We start from the raw sequence: 11,808 nt of genomic DNA, 5'->3' as shown, positions 1-11,808 counted from the left end.
CATATAAGCCATTCGACGATGCCTAACACTCATTAGAGCAAAGTTGAAAAGGGTGATAGAACCCTTGACAGGAAACTATCAATTGAAATACCACCTTCATAACATGGGGATCTCTGATGATCCCATTTGTAGAGCCTGTATCGTGGATGATGAAATCTCCAATTTTATTTACACCTGCAGAAACCTGCAGGGCGTCAGGTTTATAATATTTGGGTTCGAAACTATGAATCCATCAATCCTGGGATAAATCCCGGCGGAAAACCTGCGGTCTTTCTTTGTGGTGTCTGGCTTGGACATAATTCTGTAAATTCATTTGCTTAAAATAGCATCTCTGAGACATCTCGCCTTCGTGTGACAAGTTATTCTCAAGGAGAGCACGGAGTATACCTAGGTCTAGGTGCTAGAGACCCATTTTCATTATTAATTCAGCCTTGGAGGGTGTACAAAAATTAAAAAGCAGCTTTCTTTATTTAAACAAAAAGTGTTATATTACGAATAATAAATTATGACATTTACATGTATTCGGTTTTTTCGGTAATTCATAATCAATTAAATCTAACGATGGTAAATATTTACTATTTATTATCACAAAGTCTGTATTCATTTCGGTTTCAATGTGTGTATCATCGTCCGTACTCAATTCAAATTCATCGAAGGTTGGTGTAATTGGTATTGGTTGATATTCAATTCGTTGTTTCGCAGATATACATTTACCATATTTTATGTCTATAATAGGTTTACGTATTAATATACCATAATCTTCAAATACTTTTTCGGCATGATATTTTCTTTTCGTAACATTTTTACATATTTTCCGAATTGTTACCTTTTTTGTTAATTTCTCTGTGTAAAGTTCTGTATTAAAGTTAATCATTCCTGAAAAAATATAAAATTTATAATTTAATAATTACGAACTTTGTCGGTGGCGTAAAAAATAATTGTAAGCATGTTGATCGCATGGTAGTAAACCGATGGAAATTCAATTCAGTGAACATCACATATTTCAATGAAAAAGAGTAAATAAGCTAATTTTAACCCGAAAAAATCAAACATCGGGTAAAAAATAGTAAATAAGCTTTGATCCGAAAGATTGAAAAAATTAAGTTCATTTGACAATTTATTACGCGAGTGTTTTAGAGATATTTTGTATTCACTATGGAATTTTATACATACCAAAATGAGGATATAAAGGCACACATGCACCTCCTAAAAGTTGTGTTATTTCTTTCGACCATTCATCCGGAAATTCCAAGGTACGAAATAGGTAAGACGATGCATACTGAAAAAAAAATTCAAAAAAAAAAAAATCAAATTACAAGAAAACTGAACAGTTTACATATGCAAATTTAGACCCAACTATTCTTAAAGGAAAGGAGTTCATTGCACGTGATTTCAAACACACTTTGAATAAGCATCTCATTCCTGAGATTTTCTATCTTCCCACTTCTTGATTTGACACATCACATAGCATCTTACTGAGGAAATTACAGGCTCAAGTTAGGAGTAACCCCCCCCCCCCCCCTATTGAAAATCTCGCCACATAAATTTGAACTAATAATATGTTCCTTTAAAAGCAGCCTTTTATTAAATGCGTTTCCACTGACAATTTAAAAGGACTAGTTAGCGGTTCAATCCGTTTCGACATTTATTGATTTTTGCTTCTGAGACTGTTGTGACCATGGATATTCGCCGATTTTTGTGATAAAAACTAGCCATAGAAATTATTGAAAACAAAAATATGAGTCTAAGAAGGATGCTGATAATATCGAATATACAGATTGATTCAGTTGAAGGTTATTTTCGAATTACTAACTACATACCGTACATCGATTTGTTTCTGATACATTTACAGGGTCGATTTTTGAATTATCGCAATATTTTATGAAATTTTGCTTGTCTCTTTCCCAAGAACATGAAAAATTTTGATGAAGACTCTTGCGCTCAACTTTTTGAACCATACTTTTGTACGATGATTGATAGGATGATTCCTGCGCACGGATCTGTTTGACTGTCATTCTATACTGAATATAAGTTTGTAACACTTACCCATAAACAATGTTTCAGATCATAATATAAATCCGTCGCAGTATGAAAGTCGAATTTATGTACATATTTATTTGGTATTATTTCTTGTAATTGCATATCTAACCGAAATACTGTTAATTTATTCCAGAATAATATACTTGTAATCTCGATTCCAGCTTGACATATAATTCGAATAATATTCATTGATACACAATGAACACTTGTTACATTTAAATTTATATACTTTTCTAATGTTAATAAAACAACTGGTTCCAAGGATTTCCATCGTGTTATTAAAAATATTAAAAGATTCGTTACTTCTTCTTCATATTCAATTGTTTTTGTACTTTTTTTAACGGTGGTGTTTAAATTTGCTGGAAACAATTCTGATACAAGAAATGAGCAGACCAATTTTAGCTAAAATTCAATTTAAAAGATTTAAATTATATGTTTTTTTGGTAACATGTAAAATGATGTCAAAGAAAAGGCGAATTATCCATAAAGAAAAATAGACACGTGCCTAGAGGCGTGAGGATACAAAGAGACGCGTGCGGGAGAGTTTTTAAACAAACATAAAATTAATAATACAAGTAATTATGCAAAAAAATAGAGACCGTTGATATTGACATTTGAACAGTTATTCGAATGTATGTCAGTCTAATTCATTTATTTTTTGCAGAAAGGGGAAATTTTATTAACTGGACAGCAAGTATCCATATATGGTCTTATTTAAAAACGATAGCTCGAGTCAGATGACTGCCCTGAACAGCCAACGTGAATAAAAGCCAAAGAAATAAATTTGAAACTAACGAACTAAAAAAAAGTTCTATATTGATAGATTTTTAAAACTGCCTCAAATTTTGTAACACAAATTTTATTAATTCGGCTCTGTGTCAAAGCCAATGTATTAAAAATTTTCCAGTCCTGAACAAAATGCCCTAGTCTATAATAATTTTCTGTAAAGGCCAAGTTGCTTTACGAGAACTTAACAAATATCTTTCAAATATTTGTTAAAATAGGTTGCCAAAATCAATCAAATGGCCTTAGAACATTTTTTGCAGCTATTGGACTCTAATTAAAAAACGAGGACATTGGAATATATATGGATTTGAAATAATTTTTTGTTAAACTTACCCCATTTCCTGGTTCAAAGACCGAAATATGTGGATTATATACTAAATTATTTAACATCCTTAAAATTAACTTTTTATGACCTTTATCAACAATAAATGCTAGAAAACAAAATGTTGCAAATAGATCCACTAAATTACCAATATTTTTATTTTCTTTTAAATTTTTTAAAGCAATTGTTGCCAATTTTGTATTATTTGAAAAAACACATTTACATATATTTTCGTAGTACTGATGTTCAACGGCTATATTTGTTGATATGGAATGGCACGTTAATATTGGTGGACTATCTTGTATAAATGTTTTAGCTTGAAACGCTAAATCGAATAAATTTACCATTGGATCCTAAAAAAATAAGAAATTTTTTAATTTCTAAATGCGGGTGTTTGTTATTTTATTAAGCAATTGAGTTTCTTAAATTTACAATTATGAAAAATCCGCCACTTTTATCAACAATATAATTTTTTTACTCACATCAATTACATAATGCCCATCGCTAAATTTCCATTCAGTACTCATCGGCCCATAAATTCGTTGAATATTCGCTAATTCCATAACACTATCGAGATCTTTTCCCAATAACGTACGTCGTTTTGTATGTTTTATCTTAGTACGGGCATTCTGTAACAATTGAATTACTCGTCAATTATTTCAAGCAGTAAATGTATCCAACAAATTTTGATCAAATAAACGAAAATCCATATAAGACATGTGTACTTATTGTCCCAGTAACTTGGATGAACCATCCAAGAAATGTCCATCCTTATTTTTTGAACAATGTTTTTACAATAAAAATTTATAACTGGTACATTAAAAAAATACATAGCGTATTATTAGTTTAAGTATGAAAAATCAATACTTACGTGCATAATTTCACGAATTTTATGTGTAACATCATCAGCTAAATATGTAGCAATTGCTTCAGATATGGTTAAATCGGGAAACATTTGATCTCGCACAGAATTTATTGTATCAATTTCGATAGCCGTACATTTAGACGAATCTCGAGTATCCTAAGAACGTATTCAAACATTAAAAACGAATAAATTTTCATTATTACAAGCCAACACTTACATTTTCGGAGGAATTCATTCTACTTTTTTTCTTCTCCTTCAATTTTTTCACAAGTTTTATATCAGATGCATAATTTGACGTCATTTTTATAATACATATATACTTATTTACATAATTTGAAAAATGTAAACTTTTCAAACTTTTTTAGTACCTAATGTTGTTTAAACAAATTTTTAGTTGTCAAAATCCAACCACTGATATAAAAAATAATAACTGGAATGTGCATTAATTTTTGGTTAGGTTAATATTAAACTTGTTATTAATGAAAAATACGATTTAAATTTTCTCTTAATGATTTTTCATGAAAAAGCTGGTAAATATTAATGGGAAATCTTCCAGAGTCAGTTAGTTTTTTTTTTTGAGAATTTCATAAAGATCTAATTTTTATTGGTTATGTCACTGACAGTAAATATGGATCATTGATCTGAAAAATGTATGGATCACCAAGGTTTGATCTGCAAATCGGTTATCTATCACTGACTATCTCCTGCCTGTTTTATTCGATTAAAATGTGCAATTTAGGTTCTTTAAAGCAATCAAAAATAGAATAATCCCCCGGCGTTTAGTTTTAGGCCATATTTAAATATAATGACTCACAAAATTTCCTTTTCTAGTTTTGAAAGTCCAGCTACCTTTTTTATAAATACCTAAAAAACTTCAGTGACCTTGAGAAGATAGATCAATAGATCATAGACGATCTAAGATCTAATACGGCCAATAATCATCAATGAGGACTATTCGCTATTGGCACATGTAGGAACTACTTTTTCCCTAGAATCAATCACGGAAAATATTGATCTTAAATGAGAAATCGTAAGCCTCGAATCGTTAATGAAAATGACATGAAAAACGCAATATGGCGCAGCTGAAAAAATTGTAATAATTGGAAAGGAAACAAAATAATTAAAATAGTTTTTTTTAAATGTAATATTTTCTATTTACATAATATAATAGTTTGAAAATGGTACATAAATTGTTAAAATAGGCACACTAGTCGTTATTACAAATAATATTTTGATTTATAATCATATTTCCTATTTCTAAAATTATTTAAAAACGTCCTCATCCAATATTTAAAAATTTTTTTAAGTAGGTAATATAAATTTTCACTAATGGCATATATATATATTGCTGGTTGCATAAACTTTTTGTTTCATTCCAAGAATAATCCACTTGTTACGGATGCTAGTAAAAGTAATTGAACTTTATTAAATTTTAAAATTAATTAAAACTTTAAAAATTTATTTTTACTTGTTAAGTACAATTAAGCTTATTTTATTTTCTAGCTTGGGAAAATTCTTTACAATCTTAAAATCGAAACAATTTCAGTTATTCAAACTGAGACTAGTCATTATCTATAGTTAAATAATATATTTATCATTTGAATTATATTGCGATAAATATGAATTTATAACATCAAAGCCCAGAATAGTTAATTCTATAATATCGAACATTAGCTTATGTAATATGACGTAATTTTTTTGGGTTCACTTTTTCTTAATTTATTCGTTTCTTGATTTGTTTGATGTCATCTTTTTCATTGTAAAAAAGGCTGGCTACCTTATTCAAAATGAAGAATTCTGTTAGCGCCTATTCAGGGAATAAAAGCATGTAGTACCTTCAAAATTAGGGAATGTTTCATTAGGTGTTCGTGAAGTTTTAAATAAAAACTAAAGATGAAATCGAATTTATCTCAGGTAATAATAATAATAAAACATAAGAATGGATCCCTAGCACCTAGACCAACTCCATAAGAACAACCTGTCACCCGAAGGTGAGACGTCTCCGGATAGGAGATGAAATTTTAAGCAGAGAGCCCACGATGATGGTAGTACAATCGACGACTGTGTTCTAGTTTATCACAGTTAAATAGCCATTAATTTCTTTGCTCGATAAGAAGAATTAACTACAGTGGTCTCCGTTACAGTAAAATATTTATATGAAAATACTAAAGCATTAACTTGAACAGTTTAATTTGAGACGTTCTTTTATAATTTATTTCTAAAATTTTTAAAATTACCAAATATTTTAAGTAGAATTTTAAAAAAAATCATAATCCATCGGCGTAACTAAGAAGTTTTCCAGGATTGATTCAAACTCTTTTAGAAATTTATCAAAAGAAAAGTATCACGGTTGATATTACCTCAAAATATTTTCTACTTTATTTTTTTCGGAGAATAATCTTGGGTACGCTAGGCGGGAAAAACAATGGATAAAATTTTTAACTTAAGCAGTCTTTCCCGCAAAATCTTTTCTTAATGGTTTCCAACTTACAAGAATTTAAGACATTATGTATTACATGTAACTAGATTACACATACAAGCGAAACGTTGCGTCTTGTCAACGCAGGGAAAATTTGTTGCGCAAGTATGTGACATTTTAGTAAGCAAAGGGGTTGCTTTCTTCCGGCGAACGAAAACGCTCGCCGACGCGTGATAATTTGTATTTCTAATTATATTAAAATGGATGTTAATTTAACCCGTGTTCCCCTGTAAATTTAGCGCCATTAAATTTCAAAATAGCCATTCAACATTATTTATCAGTCGAAATTTTTATTGGTTAAGCGTTTAAACCTTCTGATATAAAGTCACCGTTTTACTAAGGTGAAATATGGTTTTATTTCGTAGATTGATTATATTTAACTAGAAAAGATTCAGAAAACGATGTCGTCCGCTATAGTTAGAATTTTAATACTGCTTGTGGCAAGTTGTTAAAAAAAATTCCGTTCTAAAGCCATAAGTTGTGAATTTTATTTGAAATAAGATTATTCTCCAGAGATGAAGTGTGCTTTTCACTCAAAATCCTTTTCTGTCGTTTCGCCGATGTTAATGGATGAATTTTTAAAATGGGAAAACATGGAAACTGATCATAAAAATCAAAACAACAAATAATATACTTGTTTTTATAAAATGGTCAAAAATAAAAGAATACAGCAAAAAATTCGATGTGTACTAAAATTCACACAAAAAGGGGCATAATTTTTTTTTTAATTTAAAATATTTTTGTAAAATAAATTAATACACAATTTAAATAAATACGTAAAATAAATTATACTTATTGTGTAAAGTATAATGCTGTGTTTTTGAATTTTTAACTAATACGACGTCACATTTTTTTTAAGTATGAAATTCAACTTCACACTTAAAAAAACCGAAAAAAAAAATCATTCAAGATTTATTTATTACTAGCTTCAATTCTTTTACAAATTTCATTTGTAAATTCACTGCATTTAGCTTTACCACCTAAATCACCAGTTAAATATTTCGCTTCTTTGATTGTATCGAAACATGCTGTTTCAATTTGTAATGCTTTGTCGTTTAAGCCCATGTATCGTAACATCATTACAGCAGATAGTAATAAAGCTGTTGGGTTAGCTTTATCTTGACCAGCTATATCGGGAGCTGTACCATGGACCTACAAAATTCAAACAATTAGCCTTTTGATACTAATTGATCTCTTTAGAAGACACAGTATAAACTCTAACTAACTTTAACTCGAAAAATGTTTACTCCGCCGGACAGCACTCTTTTTGTTAAATTATTAATAAATACTTGAAACTTCGTGAGAGGCTTTCTTTTGGCGAGTCAATCAAACTTCCTACGACTTTTTTTTCAAAAATTCTGCGTTTTTAAATGAGCATGATAGCATCCGTCATATTCAAGCTATCGGTCTGAACAAACGCAGTACTGAATTTTTTGGACACTATGGCCATTTGATAACATTAGTAATTATTAAACAATAAATATTTTGTCCGACCAAAATACTTCACCCATGAGCTTGTCTACCATTTCGGACATGCCGTACTTATTTTTGTTTTTCAATACATATGTAGTTCACTTTTTATGAATTATTTAATAATTTTAATGTTAAATAATTCATAAAAAGTGATCAAGTGGCCAGAGTCCCGAAAAATTCCCTGCTGCGTTTTTTTTTCAGGTGATAGCTTAAATATGACAATATCATACTCATTTAAAAACGCAACCCTTTCGAAAAAAAGCCGTAGAAAGTTTGGTAGACTCGCCAAAAGAATGTCACTTACGAAATTTCAAGTAAGTATTAATCGTTTAACAAAAAAGGTGTTCTACCGCGGACTAATTATTAAGTAGGGTCATTTAAAAGATATTTTAAATTATTAAGATTCCTTTAAACAACAATTCTAGTCTATTTCGATAATCGATAATCACTCATACAACAGTTAAAATTTTTATTTCGAATCGAAAATTTGATTGGAATTGGAATATCAATTGTAAAAGCTATAAAACTGAAACGAAGTTGATAAATAACGTAAAGGTTAGTTACGTTAAAAATAATTTAGCCTAGAATTTTATTTTTTCAAGAATTCCCGTCAGTTTGACGAAGATCTCCATAAAATATTCCAGGACCATCAGACATTCTTAAGCTAATTAATAGTCTATGATAGAATAATATTTTATTTTACCGATTCGAATAGAGCACCATTCAATCCAATGTTACCAGAGGGTGTTAAGCCTAAACCACCAACAAGACCCGCACACATATCGGATAAGATATCACCGTACAAGTTAGGCATAACTAATACATCGTATTTGCCGGGATCTTGTACCATATTTAAACATACGGTATCTAAGTATTTTTCTTCAAATTTCACTTGCGGGAATTTTTCGGCAGCTTCTCGACAACATCTTAAGAAGAGACCATCAGACATTCGCCTATAAAAATACGAACAAATTTAAAAATTTTGTAATATAATTTTAATTCATAACTTTTTCGCAAAAAATGTAAATCAGGATTCATAAAATTTGTATTGTAATAACAAGGTACCTACATAATATTTGCTTTGTGCACAGCAGTAACTTTTTTACGTCCATTCTCAATGGCATATTTGAAGGCAAATTCAGCAACACGTGTTGAAGCCTCTTCTGTAATCAATTTAATACTTTGTACAACCCCGTCTACAATTTCATGTTCAATACCAGAGTATTCTCCTTCAGTATTCTCACGAATTGTAATTACATCAACATCGTCATACAATGTTTTGTATCTAAATTTTTTAATAATAATTAGATAAGTCAATTCAAAATTGCAAATAATTAGAAAATACAAACCCTTCTAAACTTCTGCATGGTCGAACATTTGCATACAAATTAAATTCCTTACGTAAAGCTAAATTTAAAGAACGATGACCTTTACCAACCGGTGTCATCAATGGACCTTTTAACCCAACTTTATTTCTATTCACTGAATCGATAGCTGCTTGTGGAATACCAAACTTTCCATCGGGTCCCTTAAAAAGTTCATCAGCTAATTAAAATCAAATAAATTACAATATTGTTAGCTCAACTTACCCTAACTGGATTAACATCAACTGATTCCCATTCAATTGGCACTTTGGCAGTTTCAAATATTTTTTGCACGGCAGCTGAAATTTCTGGGCCGATACCATCTCCAGGTATAAGTGTACATTTCTTTAGCCCACTAGAATAGAACCTTGTATTGTCCTTTAAAACTGCCTTAAAACAAACAAAAAATTACAATTATTTGTCGAATTCACAATGAATTTTCAAAGAAAATTCTTAAAGTCTATTATGTAATTAACTAAAAAAAGCAAACATTCTAAGGTATTTATTTAAATACATACTTTTGGATCAGTTTGTTGATCCGTATTTGCAATCAAACTATTTAATGCAGTACGCCAAATATCTTTAGTTTTATTAGAAAATAATCCATCAAAAATTTTTTTATAAATTTCTGACATTGTTAGAATATTATTTATAAACAATTTAATTAACGATTAAAAAACAATTAAAAATAATTTTGAAAAGACCATAAATAAAACTCATGCATTATTTTTCACTTACAAATTTCCTTAATATTCTGTAAGCCATTATAAAGTCCAACAATCAGTTAATGATACAGATTGATACAGATCACGTTCAGAAAAAAATCCTAAAAGTTCTGAAATAAGTTATGCACCCACTAAACAGTGTAGCCAACATGATAACTATATTTATTTCTTGTTATTTAAAACTATCTTAACTGTTATTAAAGAGTAAACAATCGACAATGGATATTATTATTTAAAATTTCAAAATAATCTTTTTATAATATTATTAGCTTAAAATAATTATTAAAATATATTTATTTGATCATAATATTATTGTTTATTTTTAGAATATTTTTTAAAATTTTAAATATAGGTATAGTGATGTTTAGAATGTAATCAAAAGAGTGTAGATGATTTTCCTGCAGGAACATTTTTTTGTGGATAGAAATTATTTTTCCTATTAACGAAAGAGAATTTTAATAACTGTTTTTAATAAATGTAATTTTTTGTAAAATTTTCTTTAATTTAGAATTTAAGTAAAATTTTTTGAATTGGTAAAATGATACTATTAAAATAATTTAATAATGTGGTATGAGCATGAAAAATCTATCAATCTATGACGTCAATGTAGTGTTTTTCATGTTCACTTAACATTTATGTTGAAGTTTTTTTCTCTAATATTTTAATCGATAAAAAATATTTTTAAAAGATGCTAACGGTCAGCGGTTTTTAAGTTGAGGGGTAAGAGGTTAATTCGTAAATGTATAACTTTTTTATTGACGGGAATTGTATGCATGTTGATTTTAATACGTCATCAGATATTGTTTATTTTAAGATAGGACCATAAGTTCCAGTGGTGCTATATTTGCATTTTATATTATAACGCAGTAATATTTTCTATATTTTACGATTCATTTTAGTTAGATTAGGTTTTTGTCTAACAAATAAACAGATGGCCTGTATATAAATGGTAATACTATTTGCTTCGTTTAGTTAAACTTTATTCGTTCATTCATGGGCTCCGCGTATTTATTATTTCCAGTCTAGGTTGTATATATCTATGGTTTATAGAGATACTATTAATAGAGTTTAGCCAAGCGACAGGAACAGTGGTTGTTGCGCCATGTTTAGTCAAAACTTTATTTTTATGGTTTTTTTGTATCCTTCTCTAATACACCATAGAAAAATATGATAATACCATAGAATATTTACTTAGAGAACGTGAGGGATCTGCTAGCCTGTAAGTGGATATGATGAATGAGAAAGAAAACTGTCAATGAGTTCCCCTGTGCCCTTGTCATAATCATATTATATGTATTAGTAAGTATAAGTATATGTTTTAGACAAGGACACAGTGGAATTAACTAGCAGTCTTCTCTCTCGCTTCGTATTTCGCATTCACTTACAGGCTAACGTTCTCTATTTTCATATCTCTATGGATAATACCATGAATAAAAGCGGTTTTACTCATGAGTATACTTTGGTTACAACAGAAGTAATAAAAGCCTAAAAGAATTACTTCAACTCAGTTAGGATTACTTTAAATTTAAAAAAAATACAACTCATATATCACAATGGTCATAAACGGGAGAAGAGTAGCGTTTACGTAATAATAAAGGATCAAAATACACTGTTCTTTCTTGTATTATGTCTATATTTAATATAAATCTGTGACTTACCTTAAACTAACAAAAACTAAAACCACTACCGGCTTAATTGAATTATTTATAGTTCATATACTTACCATTAGTGGCGTTTCATCTAAGGTAGATTAG

The 11,808-nt window shown here is 29.3% G+C and overlaps 2 protein-coding genes across 2 annotated transcripts; both read right to left on the bottom strand.

Annotated features, from left to right (window-relative positions):
* Positions 1 to 484: 484 nt before the first annotated feature.
* LOC123297952 lies at positions 485 to 4,328 on the bottom strand. The gene is made up of 7 exons (XM_044879792.1): positions 4,231 to 4,328; positions 4,020 to 4,169; positions 3,631 to 3,777; positions 3,160 to 3,501; positions 2,047 to 2,442; positions 1,174 to 1,279; positions 485 to 876 (listed from the first exon to the last, which is right to left on the bottom strand). Exons 1-7 carry the CDS (start codon positions 4,312 to 4,314, stop codon positions 485 to 487), a joined length of 1,617 nt encoding a protein of 538 aa, XP_044735727.1. The 5' UTR covers positions 4,315 to 4,328.
* Positions 4,329 to 7,389: 3,061 nt separating this feature from the next.
* On the bottom strand, positions 7,390 to 10,208 carry LOC123297720 (probable isocitrate dehydrogenase [NAD] subunit alpha, mitochondrial). The gene is made up of 6 exons (XM_044879478.1): positions 10,068 to 10,208; positions 9,555 to 9,719; positions 9,315 to 9,493; positions 9,035 to 9,250; positions 8,669 to 8,918; positions 7,390 to 7,644 (listed from the first exon to the last, which is right to left on the bottom strand). The coding sequence occupies exons 1-6, from the start codon at positions 10,092 to 10,094 to the stop codon at positions 7,405 to 7,407; spliced, it is 1,077 nt and encodes a 358-aa protein (XP_044735413.1). The 5' UTR covers positions 10,095 to 10,208; the 3' UTR covers positions 7,390 to 7,404.
* Positions 10,209 to 11,808: the final 1,600 nt, after the last annotated feature.

This window comes from Chrysoperla carnea, chromosome 4 (assembly GCF_905475395.1).
Source record: "Chrysoperla carnea chromosome 4, inChrCarn1.1, whole genome shotgun sequence".
Classification (NCBI taxonomy): Eukaryota; Metazoa; Arthropoda; class Insecta; order Neuroptera; family Chrysopidae; genus Chrysoperla; species Chrysoperla carnea.
Note: the sequence above shows the minus strand (reverse complement) of the source record. Positions and strands in the feature narration are given on the sequence as shown.

Bases quoted from the DNA above. Each gene is read 5' to 3' on its own strand.
- LOC123297952 (XM_044879792.1), bottom strand. From the start codon at position 4,314: ATGACGTCAAATTATGCATCTGATATAAAACTTGTGAAAAAATTGAAG. The intron at 4,170-4,230 runs GTAAGTGTTGGC...ATACGTTCTTAG, and splicing joins GAATGAATTCCTCCGAAAAT to GATACTCGAGATTCGTCTAA. The intron at 3,778-4,019 runs GTAAGTATTGAT...CAATTGTTACAG, and splicing joins AAATTCGTGAAATTATGCAC to AATGCCCGTACTAAGATAAA.
- LOC123297720 (XM_044879478.1), bottom strand. From the start codon at position 10,094: ATGGCTTACAGAATATTAAGGAAATTT. The intron at 9,720-10,067 runs GTAAGTGAAAAA...GTTTGTTTTAAG, and splicing joins ACAGAATATTAAGGAAATTT to GCAGTTTTAAAGGACAATAC. The intron at 7,645-8,668 runs GTAAAATAAAAT...TGAATTTTGTAG, and splicing joins ATGGTGCTCTATTCGAATCG to GTCCATGGTACAGCTCCCGA.